Source organism: Neomonachus schauinslandi, chromosome 7 (assembly GCF_002201575.2).
Source record: "Neomonachus schauinslandi chromosome 7, ASM220157v2, whole genome shotgun sequence".
NCBI classification, from domain to species: Eukaryota; Metazoa; Chordata; class Mammalia; order Carnivora; family Phocidae; genus Neomonachus; species Neomonachus schauinslandi.
The window spans coordinates 58,178,318-58,201,131 of record NC_058409.1 but is presented as its reverse complement, the minus strand read 5'-3'; the positions used below and the strand labels follow the sequence as shown (position 1 = coordinate 58,201,131).

The window sequence follows — 22,814 nt, the reverse complement described above, 5'->3', positions numbered from 1 at the left end:
CTGAGCCGAAGGCAGTCGCTTAACCAACTGAGCCACCCAGGCGCCCCCCTCTAGTAAATTTTTTTATTTGTATTTTTCACTTAAAAAATTTCAATTTGGTTCTTTTTTTATATAAGATTTTATTTATTTACTTGAGGGGAAGACGGGCAGAGAGGAAGAAGCTGACTCCTTGCTGAGCAGGGAGCCCAATGCAGAGCTGGACCCCAGGACCCCAGGATCATGACCTGAGCAGAAGGTAGACACTTAACTGACTGAGCCACCCAAGTTCTTTTTATAGCTTCTATTTCTTTGGTGAAGACTTTTTCCTTTCCATTCATTTAAACAGTGTTTACCCTTGCTTTATGGAGCATAATTAAAATAACATGTTCAGTCTTTTTCTGATAATTCTGAAATTTTAGTAGCCCCAGAATTAACTTTTGTTCCTTGTCTTTTCCCTTGAGAGTTGTTTAGATTTCCCTTTTGTTTTACATGTTGAGTAATTTTGGATTATTTCCTAGATATTTTGAATATTATGAAACTGTCAATCCTTTAGAAGAATGCTTTTGTTTTGTTTTGGTTTTAGCTTGCAGTCCATCCAGTTAGTTCAGACCACATATCCTGGACAGCTTTATGTGGGTTGTGGTTTCAATGATAATTTAGTTTTCTTTTTTTTTTTTTGTTAAAGATTTATTTATTTATTTGAGAGAGCGAGAATGAGAGAGAGAGAGAGTACATGAGTGGGGGAGGGTCAGAGGGAGAAGCAGGCTCCTCGCTGAGCAGGGAGCCCGATGCGGGACTCGATCCCGGGACTCCGGGATCATGACCTGAGCCGAAGGCAGTCGCTTAACCAACTGAGCCACCCAGGCGCCCCGATAATTTAGTTTTCAAAACCATTACAGTGCAGTTCTAATCTGCCCTGATTGTGCACCACCCAGTGGCCAGCCTGAAACTGCACAGAGGCATACCTCATTATATTGCACTTCACCGATAGTTTTTTTACAAATTGAAGGTTTTTGGCAACCCTGGGTCAAGCAAGTCTATCAGTGCCATTTTTCTAATAGCACTTGCTCACTTGGTTTGCTATGGTTTACTGAATATTTTAAGCTCACTGTTGAGAACTACTGCTCAGAAAAAGAGATTCCTTTCAAAATATTGCTCACTGACAATGCACCTGGTTACCCAAGACCTCTGATGGGAGATGTACGATGAAATTAATGTTGTTTTCATGCCTGCTAACACTGTATCCATTCAGCAGCCCATAGATCAAGGAGTCATTTCAATTTTCAAGTCTTATTTAAGAAATATATTTTTTAAGCCTGCCTAGATAGTGATGGATCTGGGCAAGTCAACTGAAAAGCTTCTGCAAAGGATTCTCTAGTGTAGATGCCATTATGAACATTTGTGACTCATGGGAAGAGTTCACAATATCAACATTAACAAGTTTGGAAGAAGTTAATTCCAGCCCCCATGCATGACTTGGAGGGGTTCAAGACTTCAGTGGAGTAAGTAACTGCAGATGTGGTGGAAATAGCAAGAGAACCAGAATTAGTAGTGGAGCCTGAAGATGTGACTGAATTGCTACCATCTCATGATAAAACTTGAATGGATGAGGAGTTGTTTCTTAAGGATGAGCAAAGAAAGTGGTTTCTTGAAATAGAATCTACTCCTGGTTGGGATGCTGTGAAGATTACTGAAATGACACCAAAGATTTAGAATATTATATGAACTTAGTAGATAAAGCAGTGGATTTGAGAGTATTGACTCCCATTTTGAAAGTTTTGTGGGTAAAATGCTATCAAACAGCATCACACACTACAGAGAAAATGATTGTGAAAGGGAAGAGTCGATCAATGCAGCAAACTTCTTTGTTGTCTTATTTTAAGAAATTGCCACAGCCACCCCAACCTTTAGTAACTACCATCCTGATCAGTCAGCAGCCATCAACATTCAGGCAAGACCCTCTACCAGCAAAAAGATTATGATGTACTGAGAGCTCAGATGATGGTTAGCATTTTTCACCAATATTTTAAAATTAAGGTATGTACTTTGTTCTCTAGACATAATCATACACTTAATGGACTACAGTATAGTATAAACATAACTTTTATATGCACTGGGGAGCCAAAAAATTCAAAGTTGACTTGCTTTATTGCAATACTCACTTTATTGCAGTGGTCTACAATGGAATACACAATATCTCTGAGTTATGCCTGTAGTGACCTACAGTGTAGTTCAGTGTTTAAAACACTTGCTCAGCTGCTTCTGGTTGGTTTCACACATGCAGAGGTTGGAGGTGATCCCAGGATTTTATACACAAATTTGGAGGTTCACTTTCTTAGTTCCTTCCTATGATTTCCCCCCCACACTCTCTGGTTACAAGATCTTCCTCCTTGGTGTTCTGGTAGAAAGTCAGGGCTTAAGAGAGGAGTGATGCTGTTTTGCTGTCTTCAGCTTGGTGTATGGCAGGGTTCCACCTCACAGGGTTTGCACATGGTGAAGAGGGGGTGCTACTTTTCTGCAGCTCCCCTGGAGTAAGTCAAGTAAATTCAAAAGTCTGTCTCATAGCCCCCAACCCCTTGCCTGTTTCTTTGACTAGAGAGAACGAACTGTTCCTTGGACTCTGTGCTAGCTGGAAGTTCCTGTTTTCCTGTTAGGGGTCTATAATTCTTTTTTATTTATTCTGTTTGGGATTTGTCTAGCTTAAGTGTGTGGAGTAAGGTCTTCCATTGACTTTGAAAAGTTTATATTTAAAAATATTTGTTGTATCCTAGTCTCCTCTATCCTTCTGCAGCTAATTAAGCATATGTTAGGACTTCTCACTATCTGCTCTACATGTTTTTTTCCATCTTTCTTTTTGTCTTTCCCAGCTGTACTCTGGATAATTTCTCCTGATTTATATCCCTGTTTATAAATTCTCCCCAGTGGCTATATTCTACTGTGCCATTAAACCTATTTAATTAGAGCTTAACAGTCTGGTTTTTATATATTCTTGTAACAAGTGTATTCACTTCTTTCCCAAATTAGCTCCATTACTTTGTATGGTTTCCCATTCCCTACAGGTACCTCATACTTGACTATTTCTTGAAACACAGAAAGCAAAAATCTAATACCTGTCTAAAGGAGTTTTTCATTATTTCTACTAATTCTTGGCTCTGGAGTAATTTCCTTATGTAACTATATATTTGTATTTTAGCTGTGTGTTGGTAAATGTTATATTTGAAAAGTAATTTGTGGCCTGCAATGAAGTTACTTTCCTATAGAGAGGATCTATGTTTTTATTCCTCCTAGCACCTAGAGGGATCACCAGTGTGGAACCACCCTAAAGCAAGTTAAATGCTTAAGATTCTTTGGGTGATCCTCATCCTTTGGCGGGGTGGGGGAAGGTCATGGGGAAGTTCCCATTAGGTTCATGATTCTGATTAGATTTACAATGTTGTGTGGGCCTTGAACTTTGATCTGTTCCCTCACCCCATAAGGTTGTCTCAATAGGACCCCAAGCCCACTTTCCTTCTCTTTTTCTCTTTCCTTTTGGACTGAACATTCCTTACTATCTTAATATCTTGCTTTAAGATGATTTTTATATTTTAATCACCTTTGGTTTTCAGCAGGAATATGGATCTAAGTATCCTAGCATACAATTCCCAGAAACAAGAAGTTTCCCATAACTGCATCTTTGTTCCTACATGGGCAAACCCTACTCTTTCAATTGGTATTCTCTACACTTAGCACATGCTACTTGTGGCATATAATCCATAAATGTTGATAGGAAATATGCTTAATTCTGCCAGCAATTAATTAATTTTAGCAATTTTTATGTTTAGCTGCTCAAAAAAACGTAAGTATCTTATATTAGTTATGTAATATTACTTGCTGCATGTAACAAATCACCAGAAAATTTAGCAGCTTAAAGCATTTATTATCTTACATAGTTTCTGAGATTCAGGAATCTGAGAATGGCTTAGTTTGGTGGTTCTCATGAGGCTGCAAACTTTGGGTGATGGCTGCAATTTGAAGGCTTTGACTGGGGTTGGAGGATCCACTTCCACTCACGTGACTGTTGGCTTCAGTTTCTTGCCAAATGGGCCTCTCCAATAGCCTGGCAGCTGGCTTCCCCAAGAGTGAGTGATCTAATAGGGAGTGAGGGACAGAGGGAAGAGGAAAGGATAGGAAGAAAGGGACAAAAGATAGAAAGTGGGGAGAAATGCACCAAAGATGGAAGTGATAGCTTTTTACAACATAATTTTAGAAATGACATCCCAACCCTTCTGCCACATTTTTTGGTCACAAAGACCAATAATGTTATGTGGGAAGGGACTACACAAGGGTATGAATACCAGGAGGTAGGGATCACTAGGGGGTTATCTTGGAGGCTGGGAAGTACTGTATTTTACCAAAAGAAAAAAAGAAAACCTTTATTATATTCAGAGGTTCATAACAAAGCACTTGAGTTAAACCTACTCCTTCATTTGTATAAAGCATGAAAATATGGTTGAAATTTTATCAATGCAGATGCACAAAATATTTCCCAAAAGGTGTTATATATTAAACTGTTCCAAGCCAAATCCAAAACAAAGAATATAAAGATTTAAAACTACTAAAAATATGATGTGAAAAAAAATCTCAGTTAACTGGTAAGAGATAAATTTAGATGGCAAGGCTTAGTGTCTGGTAGGAAAAAAAATAAAGGTTTTAAATATAGCTAAATAAAAAATAAACTTGCAAGTGTTTTAGTAATAAAAAATTTGTTACGAGAAAATAGTCCTCGTACTGAAACATATGGTCATAATTCCAGTAACATGCTTTTATCAATCAAAAGTGGTCTGAGAAGGCATGAAGCCTTTAAGATTCTAAATATGAACCTCATAACTCAAAGTAATTGAAGAAGTCAATGTGTTCTTCAGTGTAAACACCATCCTACATTTTGTATAAAAAATGAGAAGAGGAAAAAAATACATATATCTATTTGTATTTGCTGCTACTACACCTAAACCATGGGAAGATACATAAGAAACTAATAAAACGATTACTTGAGATTGGAGGGTAGGAAGAACAAGCTAGACACATACAAGGTGGAAAGTAAAACTTATATTGATAAGTTTTTTATATTTTTCTGATAATCACAAAGAAAAAAATTAAAACCTAAGATGGGTTTATAGGTTTCTGGTTTATTTCAGGATATTTTCTATTAAAATGTGTGTCAAGTTATCAAAGTTATGGTTGTGACTAAAAAAAGAAGTCTGTTCTTTATTTATAAAACAGTATCTGAATCTAGGCTATTATAAAATTAGGCAGTTGAGACACCATAGTCAAGCTACTGCTTTTATGATTAAATCATAGGGTAAGATATTCATACAACACAGTAGACTCTTTAAGGGAAAGTTCAGTCTTTTTACAGATTACCTACTTTTCAGATTTTTATCTCTTACCTAGCCAGGTTTAATGCCCACTATCTAACAAGTTCTTAGCCATCTCCTTATGGGTATGGCTATCCTTCTGGGTTGTTTTCCATTTTTTTTTTTTTTTTTGGTGGGCAGCAAAGCGAAGTTTATTGAGTGATATAGTATAAAGCTCCCAAAGAGGGAGGGGACCTGAGAGGGTTGCCTCCTGGGTTGTTTTCCAACCATGTAGTCAAGATTCATCTCTCTATTATAGCAGTTACTTTTACTTTGTTAATTATCTGCTTCATACATTCAGCTCCAATAGGGACAAATATTTATTCATCTTTCAACCAGTGAAGCCTAACAAAATGCTCTGCACATAGCAAGTATATAGACACACAAAGTTTGTTGGGTGGCTACACAGAACAAGTGGGCTAGATTTTACTTCATATTTCAGAATTCAGAGAAGGAGATCTGTATAAAAAGGCCAAGACCAAAAACAGATCATTGTAGACTGAATACAAAGAACCATTCTATTTCTTCACCTTTAAAAAAATTAAAATTTCAAAATAAATACCAATGTGAAGAACATGACCAAATAAATAACAACTGCATTCAGAAACCTACATCTACAAAGAATACTTTAAAATGTACCTCCAAAGGCACATTATTCCATTATCATTAAATGTAAAGGCTTTATGAAAACAAATCTAAAGCTATCCTATCATGGGAAGAGCTCTCCACCATTTGGTTATTTTAAAGTAATTTCAGGGGCACCTGGCTGGCTCAGTCAGAAGAGCACGTGACTCTTGATCTCGGGGTCATGAGTTTGAGCCCCATGTTGGGTGTAGAGATTACTAAAAAAAATAAAAAATAAATAAATAATTTCATTATTCATAGACTGTGCAACTAACTTAAACTGCAAAATAAACACACTATATAAAGAAAACATAAACTAATAAAAATAATCTTACACCATTTCAATAAATTTCACAGGTTACTTTGTGTTGCCATTTTATTTAACAGCTGCAACATTTTACATTGCTTATGAAGTAGCTACTTCCAGAAGACTGATAATCTCCTTCACAGGGTATCTTTGGCTCATACTACAGTTGTGATTCAGTATGAACCATGTGACCAGTGGAGTAAAATTCTCAGTCTCTCCTAGCCTGAGACCTCAGATCCTGAGTTATAACCCTGACTTGGTCTTCAAGTTGAGATGCTTCATAAGTATTTTTCTTACATCAGGGTTATTTAGTGTAGTTTCTTTTTCTTGAAATATACAATGAGTGTTTTTGATACAAAAACATATACCATATAAGAATAAAAAAAGCATCAAAATAATGATTGTATTTTATATAATGTAAATGAAGGACTAACTAAAATATCCCTGTTACTTTTTTTAACACAACATACTTCTTAAAATTTTGCTGTTTGAAGAGCAAAGTTCTGTTAACAGTTTCAAATACATAGACTTTAACTTATGTTAATATCCTGTTATAAAAAATAACTACCATATAAAGAATTTAAAATATACAGAAGTAATTAGTTCATTAAAATGTATATTTAATACATTGGTGTCAGTGAAAATATGCAGACTTGCCAAGAAAGTTCTAAGGTTTAAAGGAAAAGTTAAAAAAACCTGTTTCAGGCTTCATTTATTGCTACATAATGACTACTTCAGGGGTCATATGGCCTGTTGTCAATCACTCTTAGAAGTGGTAAATAAAGGGTATATTTTGAAGGAAGGAGGAAAAATAATGCACTGCAATACAAAAATATTACCTATTTATAAATTATTAGACTTATAAAACACATACTGAATCACATGTTCTTGCTATAAAAACAATGTACTTAAATATAGAAGCACAAAATTCTGAAGCACCCACAATTATTTTAAGAATACCCATTTAATCAAGAAAAAAGCCATATATATATATATAATAATTTGAGAAGAAAAAAGGCAAAATTCTGATTTTAATCCAAATAACCAGTTTATCTAATCATGGAGGTAGGCCTCCACTCCAATTATACAAATAAGTTATCTGCCTTACTCAAAGAATTATCAAATAAGACTAAGATCTGAAAACTGTCTATGTCACTGAAATTCATTTTTAACAGACTTTAGAAACCAGCAATGTAACTGGCTAATGTAACAGCCATTTCCCTCATAAGGTTACACCTGAAAAGAGCCTTCATTAAAATCATTCTTGGCATAACGAGGTATACATAAGTGCAGATACTTTGGCTTTGCATTTAAATAACACAGTAAATGCTACAAATTTATTAAAGACAGAAGAAATCCTTTTCTTTTCAGTACTTGTATTACATCAAAGCTTCAAAAACTGTGGGTCTCTTAAATTTTTAGAGATTTAAATATTGTGCTAGCGATTTAAAAAGATCATTTCCTGCCTAAAAAGCAAAACTTACGTGTTTCAAACAGCAAACATTTACTTTTAGTGTTTGTGGCATTTCAGCTTTAGTGAATTTAGTTTTAACAAATTAGTTTGCAATATATAATATGACTTATCTTTCACTAAAAAAGATTTTCTATAATGAAAAATACTAATTCTATTTCTAATGGTAAACTAGTAGAGTTGGAGGTCCCACCATGGATCACAGGGATTAGAGCACTATCAAGATCATTTAAATAATGCTGAGGAAGAAGCTGGCCTTCAGATCCTGCCTGAAATTCAACCTGGGGGGGAAAAAAAAATCTTGATAAGTCAACCTTAGAAAGTAAGCAATCTTGTTTAGCTTAGCAGATGAATATGAACTATTTAAAAATATCATTCATTTTAAGCATGTTAAGAAAATACTTGATATTTTACTCATAAAATGTTTCACATTCTCCTATATTTCTTTTATCTTCTACATAAATTATTGTCTCTCCCACAGATATCATAAAAATTGTTTAAATGCCACTATTTCATACTTTAGGTTTCTTCTCAATGCACACATAAACACACTAGAGAACCAAGGTTTTAAATAATTACCAACATGACTTAAATAAAAACCTATAGTATTAAAAAATCGACTTAAAAATATTTTGAATTTGTTGTTACAAAAGTATTTAATATTTGAATTTAATGTTGCTGGTGAAAATTACACTTTAATATATTTGACTAAAAAAATTAACAGGGCTGCTGAAATAACAAATTATTACTTTCTTGAAAAAGGAACCTTTAACAGTGAGATCAAAATATAAGTTCTTCCTTCCAAAAGAACTAGGAGTTTAACACATCCTGACTGAAGAAAAGCAAACCCTCAATATTATGACCTCATTCATGTTTAGATTAACCATTCTAATGAAAAACTTGCTTTGAAATTGATTATATTGGATGTTGGAAACAGAAATGCACATTAAAATAATACTAGAATACCATTTTTCACCTATAAAATTCGTAAAGTTCAAAAGTTTGATTACCTATTGCTTTGATAAAGATGCAGGGAAAAGAACTTTCTCATACAAATTGTGGTAGAAACCTCTATTTGAGACAATATGGTAATAATATCTATTGAGTATATACTTAGACCTGGCAATTCTACTTCTTAGAATGTTTGTTATACTCACACTTATGCCGAAGCAAAATATTGTGGATAACCTAAATGTCAATCAGTACATACTAAATTTACATAAAAACTAGTTAAATAAATTATGGTACATTTATATAATCAATGACTACTATACAACTGTTAAAAAGAATAGGTAGTAATATGAAATATCTCTAAAATACAAGATCTTAAAGAAGCAAAGTCAAAAAAAGTAAGAGTAAAGGGGGAAATGAAAAGGACTTATATACTTATTCGGCTGTACATGTCAAAAATCACAGAGACTACAAGAAATGGGTAACATTTGATTGCCTGACCAGGAAGGGAGGATGAGGAGGAGTATGGAGATAGACTACAGGGTTGGGAGTCAAGAGTGGGAAGGAGATCTTTCCAGGGCTATTACCTTATACAACTCTACTGGGAACCATTTACATTGTAGCCTGGAGTTAATACCTCTAGGGGCTACCCATTACATAGATGACAACATGAATGTTGCTCTCTGGAAATGTTGGATAAGATGGTCCTATTATACACACACTTGTGAGATAACAGAAAATATATATTGTTCTCTACCTCTGGTTCCTCGTACACAGCTCCTGAAACCCTTGTAATTTCTTAAGTTATAAGAACACTCTAAATATCTCTTGTTCTAATATTTGTATTTCACACCGTCCGTGACACAGGGCTCCTAAAACCCTTGTACATTCCTAAGTGATAAGAACACTAGGAATATCTTTTGTTTTAATGAGGTGACTCTGGGTGGGCTCCTGGATGGGGACTGGTCACCAGAAAGACCAAACCATAATTAGAAGCTTTAGATTTTTCAGCCCTACCCCTCATCTTCCAAAGAGGGGAGAGGGGTTACAAAATGGAGTTAAATCATGCCTACATGAGGAAGTCTCCATAAAATCCCTATAGAGGAAGGTTTGGAGAGCTTCAGGCCAGCTAATACATCCATACCAGGAGGGTGACACACTCCAACTCTACTGGGACAGAAGTACCTATGCTTAAGAACCTCCCAAACCTCACCCTATATATATGTCTTCATCTGTATAACCTTTAATAAACTGGTTAACATGTTTCCCTGAGTTCTGTGAGATGCTCTAGCAAATTGATTAAACCCAAGGAGGGGGTTATTAGAACTTCTGATCTATAGTTGGTTGGTCAGAAGCACAGCCAATAACCTGGGCTTATGGTCAGCATCTGAAGGCATGTAGGGGCACAGTCTTATAGGACTGAACCCTTAACCTGTGGGATCTGGTGATATCTGGGTAGATGGTGTCAAAATCGAGTTGAATTCCTGGATATCCTGCTGGTGTCCAAGAACTGCTTGTTGGAAGGAGGAAACCCTGTACATATTTGGTGACCAGGAATGTCAGAAATGAAGTATTTTGTGTGAGTAGTAAAGGAGACTCACAGGAAGGAAAGAAACAGTAGGGAAGAACTGGTTTTTCCTTACATGGGAAGGAAAAGACTAAGTTTTCCTTTTTTTTAATACTTTTGGACTTTTGTAATTTTAAATCACGTGAATATAAAATAAAGTCAGAATGAAAAAATTAAAAACCAACTTATCAAGCCAGACTGCTGTAGTGCAGAGATCAGCAAACTATGGCCTGTTGGCCAATCTGGCCCACCAACTATTTTTGTAAACAAAGTTTCATTGGAACATAGTGAGCTCATTAGTTTACATACTGTCTGTGGCCACTTGTGCACTATAATGGCAGGACTGAATAGTTGTAAAAGACATCATACAGCCCACAGTGCCTAAAATATTTACTGCCTAGCCTTTTACAAAAAAGTTTGCTGACCCCTGTTGTGGAGAGTAAAGGTAATAATGTAGAGGAAGTACGTAGCACACACTGATGTTCAACAAATTTTAGTTCTCTTCATTCATCCCAAATAAAAGGTTAAAGAAGAAACTTTTGATTATTTTAATATATGAAACATTCATTTCAAAAATATATCACAAAAACATGTCTCACCATATCAGTGTCAATGGAAACTCTGAGGCCAATTTTATTCATCCCATTACTCTTTAGAGTTTTCAGGTGAGGGCACAGCGCAGCACTACAAGCCATGGCTATTTCTTTTGCAAACTGATAACGAACTGCTGAAACAGATAAATCCTGGTCCTTTAGAAAGTAGAACACCTGAAATGTATTTAATTAGGAAACAAGTCATGATTAAGATTAAAAGCAGCTTTAAAAAGACAATTGCTACCTTCAATTCAACTTTATTAATAACATCCAATGTTAATGCCATGAAATTCATTAGTTGAAAAGCATTGTGTGTGGGACACCCAGGTGGCTCAGTCAGTTAAGTGTCTGCCTTCGGCTGGGGTCATGATCCTAGGGTCTTGGGATCAGGCCCCACGTCGGGAATCCCTGCTCAGCAGGGGGCCTACTTCTCCCTCTGCCTCCCCCCTACTGGTGTTCACTCTCCCTCTCTCTCAAATGAATAAAATCTTTAAAATAAAAAACATTTTGTGTATAAATATATATATCTTGATCTGTAAGTAGTTAAAGCCTAAAAGCAAAGATTATGGACTATGGCATGACTTAGCTATTTTTACCTAAAATTAACCTGTAGCAACAAAAGCCCTATTAATTCAGTTTGGAAAAGTGTACTAATGAGTCCACCCTATAACATCACCTTCCTGTAAGGACATCTTAATGAAGTTAAGATCAAACAAAGAAATAATGTTCTATAATTTTTTGTTGTTGTTGTTAAAGATTTTATTTATTTATTTATTTGACAGAGAAAGAGAGCACAAACGGGGAGCAGCAGACAGAGGGAGAGGGAGAAGCAGGCTCCCCGCTGAGCAGGGAGCCCGATGCGTGGGCTCGACCCAGGGCCCCAGGATCATGACCTGAGCCGAAGGCAGACACTCAGCCAACTGAGCCACCCAGGCGCCCTGATGTTCCATAATTTCTATATCCTCTATAGTTTCTATCTATCTTGTACATGTATAACATCACAGAGAATACAGAAGAAATTAGTAACAGATTGCCTGACCCAGGAGGCAGAGTGAAAAGGAGTATGGAAGTAGACTAAGGGGTTGGGAGTCTATAATTTCATATCCTCTTAGTTTAAAAAAAGTTGGAACATGCAAAAATAATTTTCATATGTCAATGCTGATTATAAACTGGTATCTATAACATATTTTATTGTGGGGGGTTCCTGGGTGGCTCAGTCAGCTAAGCATCTGATTCTTAATCTCAGCTCAGGTTTTGATCTTAGGGTTGTGAGTTCAAGCTCTGCATTAAGTAGGCCCAGCATGGAGCCTACTTAAAATAAATAAATACATACATACATAAGTTAGTTTTAATTTACATATATATTTTTTTTAAAATAAGAGAAAAATGAAAATAATATGGTCAAATAACATATACTGTACAAAGATGGCAATGCTGCCAAAACTTAACTTGGCAGGGAGTAACACCATACAATAGCCTGAAATAGTCTTATGGAAATCCAAATCTGGTAAAAAAAAGGCAGTCTGGGGTGAAAATAAATGTGTGTTTCAAGATGTAATGTAAAAAGTATTAGTAAGCTGCAATGAGAAATCTCCCAAGTTCAAAAAAAATAAAAGCCATATCCAAACACAACATGTAAAGGGAAGGAATCTTCTTTCTCAGTTACCTCAGTACACTTTACAGTCTTCTCATCGGTTTCAAAATCTGCTTCCAGTTTTATTTTTTCACTTGGAAATCCTTGTAATGATATTCCATCCACTGAACTAATAACACTATAGAATAAAACATAATACAGTATTATTAGTAGTACCAAAATGCTTTCTATGAAATGCGTTATTAGATTTGAACAAATAAGGAGAAAATATATGAAAACTATTTATAGCACTAAGATAACTCAGTTACATACAAAATAATTAAAACTATAGTCCATTCATTTACCAAGATTTCTTGATTGTGTAGCAAAACATATCTACTCTTTCATATGCCCAACTTAGACCTGAGGTTTAAAATGCCTTAGTTTCCTAACAGAAAAGCTGTCTCATGAATTTTAAAAACTTATCTTGGAATCCCTCAGCATTAGCCCTCTTTTTCCTTCTTTACTTTAGACCCTTTAACCAATCTCCAAAAAAAGAAAGAAAATAGTAACTGAAAAGGAGTGGCAGTAATAATATTCTATAAGGCCTCTAATGTATATATTATTAAATTCAGTTGTATTTACGGTGAATCAATAAAATACAAACTAAACATCCAAAGGATATCCTTTACTTACTTCACAAAAATAGGTACGAAACAACAGAAAAAGTATACTGCCTTTCACAACCTTGGCATCAAGGTCACACTGCTACACAATGCACATTTTATCACTGTCCCCTCCCAAACTGACCATCCTTTAATAGCTTATAGCATACTGGCCAAGAAAATACACATGAGGCAGGTTAGGTACACGTTTGAAAAAACAGACTACATTCATTAGTGTATAAGCATTTAAATTAATGGTATAATCTATATTTATTCATAAAATGTTTAATTTGTTAGGATTTTTTATCCTTCCCCCTCCATCAAATCAATTATATTTTAGTAACAAAAATTTCTTACCCTTGGTTTCCTTTTTCTTCAGAATCTACCCAGCAGATATCCACATATTCTCTTAGGTCTACAGCATCAACTTTCCCACATGTAATTTTAAAGTCTTTTTGTTCTCGTAGAGCAAGCCGCAAGCCATCCATAGTCTCTGGCGTTATTTGTACCATTAAGCCATCTAATAATGAGGTATGTTTCACATTCCTTTTATTAAATATCAATTAATATGTCTAATCCATAAAATTTGCTATCAAAATATGTTCTGCATAAGATATGTTTTACATCATCTGTTAAATAATCTTAATGATTGTTTTCTACTAGGAAATATGAAAAATATTTCAAAGTTAAGGATTCTCTTTCTTTAAAAAAACAGTTAAACAAATAATGGCGAAATTTTTCATTACCAACTGTAATGAAATTAGTGATGCCAAACTGCCCTTTTATAACAGCCAGCCGTAAAACTAGACAAAATGTATGAGGCAGTTGTTTTCAGGTACTGAACAAGAGGAAGTGCAATACTGTGATTTCTAAGGAAAACTCAACAGGTAAGCCTACAACTGCCCAGGCTCTTTGCTTGGTGACAATTTCTTCATGGTGACCCATTAAACCTACAATGGCCACAATGGGCTGAGAAATTAGAGATAAGTTTGGGGACGCCTGGAATCTGGGGTCAAGACACTGAAGAGAAAGGCACCAGAAGACTGAGTCCTTGGACTAGAAATGGAGACACGTTAATAGAGTGAGACTAGATGAGGCCTAACAGAGAACAGCTATTAGGGTTGGGAACAGAACAGAGATACTAGCAATCAAGCAATGCTGGGGGATATTGACAGTCTGGACCAACCACAGTAGAGAGACCTTATGAGCACCTCACTAACTTACACTGTGGCAAAACAAAAACAAAGCCCTTACAAAATCTGTAGGCAAAATGGATTTAGAGAATGAGTCCTGCCAGATTGTAAACACTTTAGGAGTTCCACAGATCCATCTGTTAACAGAGTGAAAAATACAGACTACACAAGCTCAACATGATATGCCATGAAAATGCCTGCTTAAACATAAATAAGCCTTCTTCAGAAAAAGCTAATAGAATCTAAAGTCTCTAAAACATATTAACAGTGACAAGTACATAATCAAAAATTATCAGAGAGAACTACAAGAAAATGTGAGCCTCTATACAACTGAAACCAACCATGAGACAGATAGCCAAGACAGTGGATTAAATATATATGTACTTTAAAACACCTATTCTAAAATATATTCAAAGACCTAAAGCAAAACATTCAGAAAATGAAAAGCAAATATGGGCTAAATGAAAGAGAAACAGAAACTGAAAAAACCCAAAGGGAAATTCTAGAACTGAAAAGTGTAACCTGAAATTGAAACCTCAATGGATAGGCTTTATAGTAGACTGAAGACGGCAAGAAAAAGACTCAGAGAAAATGAAGAAAGGTCAATAAACATTTTTCAATCAAAGAACTTAGAGAGGGACACCTGGGGGTGGCTCAGTCAATTAAGCATCTGCCTTCAGCTCAGGTCATGATCCCAGGGTCCTGGGATCAAGTCCTGCATCGGCCTCCTTGCTCAGCAGGGAGCCTGCTTCTCCCTCTCCCTCTGCCTGCCCCTCCACCCCCTGCTTATGCTCTCTCTCTAACAAATAAACAAATAAAATCTTAAAAAAATAAAGAAATAAAGAAGCTAGAGAAAAATGATTAAAGAAAAATAAACAGATCATCAAGGACCCAAGGAATGGTATAAAACGGATATATCTATAAATACAAATATAGATATACATATGCATATATACATATATAAATATATAGGTATCTACCAGGAGAAAAAGACTGGGATATAAAAAAATTAATAATGGTAAGAAATTCCCCAAATTTGATGAAAAATATCGACACACATATCCAAAAAGCTCCATAAATACCAAGCAGGAGAAATACAAAGAAAACCATATTAAGGCATATCACAGTAAAACTGGTGAAAACCAAAGATAAAGAGGATATCTTGAAAACAGACTGGAGAAAAGGGCACATTAAATACAGGGAAAGAAATGTAAAAAATTATATTGACTTCATTAGAAACTCATGGAGGCCAAAAGATGAGATGACATCTTTAAGGAAAATAAAAACTTTCAAAGAATTCTATAGCTAGCAAAAATATTCTTCAAAACTAAGAATGAAATAAGGACAGCTTCAGAAAAATGAAAGCCAGCCAGCTTATATTACAAAAAATGCTACTGACTTCTTGTGTCTGCTCCATCCTCACAACAAGACAAATGCTGAACAAACTGAAAATGAACAACTCTTATATCAGAGAATTGAGGTCACAGGGCAAACTCTCCCTCTCTCCCAAATAATAAAAGCTTTTAAAAAATCAACAAAAATATGTCAACACAATGACATATTTATAAAAAAAGATTTTATTTGAGTGAGTGAGAGAGAGAGAGCAAGCACATGAACAAGGGAGAGGGGTCGAATGAGACAGAGGGAGAAGCAGACTCCCTGCTGACTGGAGAGCCTGATAAAGGGCTAGATTCCAGGACCCTGAAATCATGACCTGAGCTGAAGGCAGACGCTTAACCGACTGAGCCACGCAGGCGCCCCAGCAAATTATTTTAAATCAGAGTTCAGGAGTGTAGCTGGTTATAAAATAAAAATACATAGAAATCAATGAATTTCTATACATCAAAAAAAATAGAAATCAATGAATTTCTATACATCAAAATAGATAAAAATTTTAATTTAAAAAGATACATTTACATCAGCAATAAAATCTACGTTACAGAAATAAATCAAAAGATATGTGGGGCACATGGGTGGCTCAGTTGGGTAAGCGACCCGACTCTTGATTTCGGCTCAGGTCGTGATCTCAGGGTTGTGGATCAAACCTGGAGTCAGGCTCCATGCTTGGCTGTGAGTGTGCTTAGGATTTCTCTCTCTCTCTCTCTCTCTCTCTACCTCTCCCTTTGCCCCTCCCCCCCCAGCTCTCTCTCAAATAAATAAATCTTTAAAAGAAAAGATATGTAAGGCCTATACAAAAACTATAAAATTTTATTTATTTATTTTAAAGATTTTATTTATTTATTAGAGAGCGAGCGAGAGAAAAACAGCATGAGAAGGGAGAGGGTCAGAGGGAGAAGCAGGCTCCCCGCCGAGCCAGGAGCCCGATGTGGGACTCGATCCCAGGACTCCGGGATCATGACCTGAGCTGATGGCAGTCGCTTAACCAACTGAGCCACCCAGGCGCCCAAAATTTTATTTTTTTAAAGAGTTTATTTTTAAGTAATCTCCACATCCAGCATGGGGCTCGAACCCACAACCCTGAGATCAAGAGTCATATGCTCTACTGACTGAGTCAGCCAGGCACCCCTATAAAATGTTACTGAAATAAACTGAACATTTTCTAAATTGAGGATAGCCTATTTTTATGGATAGGAACACTGAGAATGGAAAATATGCCAGTTTTTCTCAAAATTAAACTAGTGATTTAATTCAATTCCAAAAAAATTCCAGTGGACCATTTAGAACCTGTCAAGTTGATCCTAACATTAATATGGAAAATCAAAAGGCTTAGAGTGGCCAAGGCACTACTGAAAAAGGAATAAAGTATGTGTGGCATCAGAGATGGGAGGACTTCCTAAAAAGCTATGTTTGAAATAGTACGGAGGACGACATTAGTGAAAAAGCAGACTTAATAAGAATCTCCAAAAAAAAACTCTCCTCCAAAAGAATAACGAAACTAATAAAAAGTCAAAAGAAACCTTTTCAGAACTCTGGAAATTAATCAAAGGCTTGCAGCAATCTGGGAAGTATTTATTTAAGAAAAATGGATGGATCTTCGTAAGAGCAAGCTTTGTACTTTGTGTCATTTTAACTCTTCTATTCCAATCCCCTCCTCTCTAGCTCAGTGGAAGCCTTAAAAACCAATAGTCTGGAATCATGGTGAAAACCAACAGCCTGGTAACCAATGGAAAGGGCAAAAGAAGGTTGGAGCTCCTTCAAAGCCTCATTATCAGAGAATTATTATTTTTTGAATGTTGAGTATTTTGCCCAGTGCAGAAAGTTTTTTCTCAGGGAGCATCTATGAAAAACAATTAGAAGCCAATGATTAACATCTCAGCTGCCTGTGGCAGCTGATAATAGCAGAGGCAAACAATAGGCCAACCAAACACTTAAAAGGAAAAGCTGGGGAATGAGATGTCCGTAAGGGCTTTGAAAAGCTCTAACATATTTCTGGGAATTTAGAAGACCACACACATGTACAATACTGTATACATACTCAGGGTGTATGCATGCTAAAGAAATGCCCTAAGCTCTTACCTCAGACTGACTTTTAGGCTCTGTACAGGCAGCAAATGCAGGTTATGGCCGAGTTGTTATACTTAACGTAAACCCAAATATTGACCATGTTCTACTTCTTGAGCTGGGTAGTGATTTCATGTAAGTTTGTGGTACTGTGCTTTGTAATTGACATATGTTCTTTTATAAGTATCAAATACATTTTAAAAGGAAATGGAAGACATCTTTACATTAAAACAATCCTAAAGATGAAACTCATACCTTCAACTATGCTGGACTTAGCAAGAAATCCTGAAGATGTTTTTAGAGCTCCATTGAATACCACAAAACTTGCACCTGTCACTGATAAGAAAAATACATTTATGTTTTAACTTGCCTTTTTTTTAATGCTATATCATGTTTGTTAAATGTACAATGTGGAGCATAGCACATTTAAGTACCTGATAAATGCCATGCCCATACCACTTATATTAGAAAGGTAATAAAAAAACAAACTAAACCAAATTAAGATAAAATATTGCATAAGGGTTATGTAATGTTTGTATATAATAACTGATAGCTATTGTACTAAAAATGTTTGTGTCTGTGTCAATGGGAGTATGGGAAATCGAATATCCACCACTGGTAAGAGCATAAATCAGAGCAATCTCTATGGAAGACAACTTAATAATTACCTATTAAAATTATAAATACATATATCCTTTGACACACCAATTCCACAACCAGGAATTGCACATATACAAGGTTATTCACAGTACATTTTTATAAATAACCAAGAACTGGTAACAACTATATCCATTAATGACAATTAAATGATGTACACATATAAAGTGAAAAGTTATGGAGAATGCAAAAGTTCTTTTTATACTAACAGAATCATCTCTAAGGTGTGTTAAAAGAAAAAGCAATGTGCAGAATGGAACACGTTATGACTTGTTTAAAAAAGTGGAAGAAATGTGCTACAAATTAAAAAAATTCAAATGCTAATTAAAAAGCGGAAGAAAGATGTGTGTGTGTTTGCTTAAATATATATGTAAGCAAAAATGTTTCTGAAAGGATATACAAGAAACTGGTAACATTGGTTTGGTTGCCTGTGGGGAAGAGAAGAGGGTAGCCTTGGGGTCAAGGGAGGAAAGGAAATTTCTCACTGTAGATACCTATACCTTTCAAATTTTATAACACATATACCTATTCAACAAACAAATATTAAATAGTTGTTACATTTTAATAACAAAAGTATTAATGACATATTAAGTAAAAAAATACAAAGTGTAAATATCCAGTATAAAACCATCTATTTAATAGATATATATTAATATAAGAAGGAAATATATTAAAATGTTCACAATGGCCATATCTTGGCACTTTATTTTCTTTTACTACTTTTTAAAACATATTTTCTAAACTTAACAAATAAGTATATACTACCTTTATAATCAGAGGCTAATTTTAGTAGCAATCAGAATGTCAAACTATTTTAAATATGTTATTTTAAAATGTATTAATTTTATGATATACTCACTTCCACTTAACTTTCAATTTGTTAGGCCCTCTACTGCAAGGATCTGGCAATCACAGCAGTCACAAGGCCATTCAGCCAGAACTGAGAGTAATGTCACTCACATAGGCTACTCCACCATCTTTACCATTTCTATATCCCCAGCCACTTACAGTTTTATAAATCATTCTTCATCCTTATCTAGACTGTACTCCCCTAAGAGGAGTTGGAGCAGAGAGCAAACAAAGCTGACAAACACCTCCTTCCAGAGAGAAATTACTGAAAATAAGATTCATACCATATGGGATAAATTAAACCTGAAGATATCAAAATAAATAGTGTTCCAAGTCCTTAAACCTAATGTAGCCCAAGAAAAAAACACAAATTAGAAGCAATTTTTAATCTGCGTAGCTAAAATTTTAAATCATAATGTATTATTACCATCAATTCAGCAAATAAGTAAAATATATACATTTCCCCTTTGAAAGGAATTCCATTTATTGAGGTAGTTTTATAGATCAATACTAGGAACCAACACTTACCTTTTCTAGGATGGCCAGTGGCGCTGTTGGCCTGTGTTTGATAAATGCCATCGTTCTGTATACAGACTAGGTGAGAATCTGCTTCAGTACTAAAACTAGCTCCAATGCTAATGACATGCTCATTAGAAGAATTTATAACCTTCATTACCTGGAAAAAAACAACACTCATTTAGAAACATTACTAACATGTTATGTCTTTATTAGTTACAGTCATTCAAAGGGCCACAATTCCGACCAGCTTCATAATTATCAAGCTTTGGTCTGGACAACTCTCTGAGAATGTGATGGAATCAAATGTTTTAAGATAAAATCACCTCAATTAATAGATAAAACAGTAAAGAAAAAGTTTTAAAAAACAGGATTAAACAAATCCTTTATTAGAAAACAAATATAAAATTTCAAAAATATTTTTGCCATTATGTATGAGACAGTCCGATTCAAAACAAATTTAACATATTTTTAAAGAAATCTAATGTTCAATAATTATCTTCAAAATCTGCATGAAGAAATTAGACTTACATCATTGTATTTTTTCCGAGGTATTTTTATGCAGCTCTTCCCCATTTCCATATGAATCAATAGCTGATCTATATTATGCAAGGTATACTGGTAATTTCGAAGGTCCTACATATAAAATAATGACATTTCCATAAACCTTAAACTATCCATAAGCATTTTACCCATTCATTAAATCCTTTTTTAAGAGTGTCCACCATTTTAAGACCTGTGATACATAACTATCAAAATGCCAGCCAGAAAGCAATACCAACTGAAAAACACCAACTAATCCTTCCAACTACTCCACAATAGTAATAAAGAATACCATTCTCAGGAAGAATTCTGTAGTATTTGGGGGTGATCTCCTCTTTCTAATTACAGATCTTCCAAAATAGGTCTTCAAAGTAAACATGTATAAATAAAAGTCAGTCCACTGAAATACTTTTCTATGGTTACAGATAAAACAATTACAGAAAAAAGAGGTGGAAGGGAACCTGAGATTATCTAATCCAATTCTTCCTATTACAAATGAGGAAACCTGGGCCACAATTTGCTCAAAATCACCAAACTGATGGACTTAGGATACTAACACTTTTGCTAACCCTTCAACAACTGTGTAGATCTCACATTACCTACATGTGAAAGCACTGCAGCAGAACGAATCAAAAGACAATTACAACCAGGTACACATATATTAGGAGATGTGTTCTAAAAACCAATTCATTAAAAACAGAGCCCATTTATGCTAAATAAATTAAGATATATAATAAATGAACTTTCATTATACCAAATATGCCAAATTGAAATAGCAAAATGTAAATATGTAAAATATGCTAAATAAAATTTTAAAATAACAATGTAAAAATACTTAATAGTTTGATTACTCACAACAAGTAAGTTCATAATAGTGTGTCCTATTTCTCCAAAAAGAGGTTTTCGGCCTCTAATACTCGTTAGAGGAGCGGGATATGCTATACATAAGAAAGGAAAATTGGTTACTTTTAATAAAAACCCAAAAAAGTCTTGAATTTATTACTTTTTTCTTTTTAAGATTTTATTTATTTATTTGACAGAGAGACAGCGAGAGAGGGAACACAAGCAGGGGGAGTGGTAGAGGGAGAAGCAGGCTTCCCGCTGAGCAGGGAGCCTGATGCGGGGCTCCATCCCAGGACCCTGGGATCATGACCTGAGCTGAAGGCAGACGCTTAATGACTGAGCCACCCAGGCGCCCCATTGAATTTATTACTTTTAATTCTCATTTCTCAAACATCATGGATAAATACCACCCAATCAGTTCTTTGGGGAAAGTGAGAGAAACATTAACCCATAGTGTGTATCTACTGGATGCTACACTGAACTGGGAACTTTATATACACTATATCTTATTTAAGCCCTAAAACAACCCAGTGAGGCAAATATGTCTACTCCTACTTTACTAATGGGAAAGGAGAGACATGGAAATTAACAAACTTGCTTATGGTAACTAAGTTAATAACCAGTGAGACAGATTTGAAATTTAGGCTTGCTTGATTCCAGAGCATTTCGTATTTTCATTATACATGTTTCCACATAAGGATAATGACAGGAAAATTATAGTAACTGGATAGAACCCTATAAAGTTCTGATAATTTAAGACTTTTTAAAGAGAAATATGAAGAACTCAAGATTTTTAAGGCATGTATAATTAATGTTCAATTGTGAGAATTTATAGACTGTAGTAAACTTTTACAGTTCTTGGGTCAGCCTAATAAAAGGGCCACACAGAGTCAGAGAAGTCAGTGCAGAGAAATAGAAGGAACATGGAGTCTATCACCTAACTACTTTTCTCTTTCTTTAGGGCATAATAAATATTATTCAAAAAGGAAAAGGTATTTGGTTGGCAATGCAGCAGGGCTTCTGGAAGAAAAGGAAGGTGAAAAAAGGAAGGTAAGACATTTCTATAATGATAAAATGCAGAAAACTTTTTAACCTTCAGTTCTCAGCCTAGGTCATTAAGCAAACAAACCTCTCTCATACCTTTATACCAATATATGTCCTTAAAATTCTAAGAAAACACATTACCTGACATCTATTTTTAAATTTAAGTCAGAGTAACTCACATCTTTGTTATTACCAACATATTTTTTAGTGTTTTGTTTTTTAAAGATTATTTATTTATTTGACAGAGAGACTGAGATAGCTAGAGAGGGAACACAAGCAGGGGGAGTGGGAGAGGGAGAAGCAGACTCCCGCTGAGCAAGGAGCCTGACATGGGGCTTGATTCCAGGACCCCGAGATCACAACCAGAGCCGAAGTCAGATGCTTAACAGACTGAGCCACCCAGGCGCCCCTATTTTTTAGTTTTTAAAAGGAAAACCATGTTATTTAGAGGACAGAGGGTGCAGACTGGAAAAAAAACATAGGACATTAGTGGTAAAAGACATTAAAATGATATGATTAAGATAAATGATGCCTTTTTACTCCATCTGTTATGAATGAGGGAACATCCTTTACAACTTGATTGA

General features: G+C 35.2%; 1 protein-coding gene across 1 annotated transcript in view; it reads right to left on the bottom strand.

Annotated features, from left to right (window-relative positions):
* Positions 1–7,261: 7,261 nt before the first annotated feature.
* Positions 7,262–22,814, bottom strand: part of ZFYVE16 (zinc finger FYVE-type containing 16) — a 33,511-nt gene continuing 17,958 nt past the window's right edge. Inside the window, exons 10-17 of the mRNA XM_021699758.2 lie at positions 21,199–21,281; positions 20,332–20,436; positions 19,813–19,960; positions 18,034–18,114; positions 13,481–13,643; positions 12,552–12,657; positions 10,892–11,059; positions 7,262–8,055 (exon numbers count right to left, since the gene is read on the bottom strand). Coding sequence (XP_021555433.1) covers positions 7,894–8,055; positions 10,892–11,059; positions 12,552–12,657; positions 13,481–13,643; positions 18,034–18,114; positions 19,813–19,960; positions 20,332–20,436; positions 21,199–21,281 — 1,016 coding nt within the window. The 3' untranslated portion in view covers positions 7,262–7,893. The remainder of the gene's footprint in view (positions 8,056–10,891; positions 11,060–12,551; positions 12,658–13,480; positions 13,644–18,033; positions 18,115–19,812; positions 19,961–20,331; positions 20,437–21,198; positions 21,282–22,814) is intronic.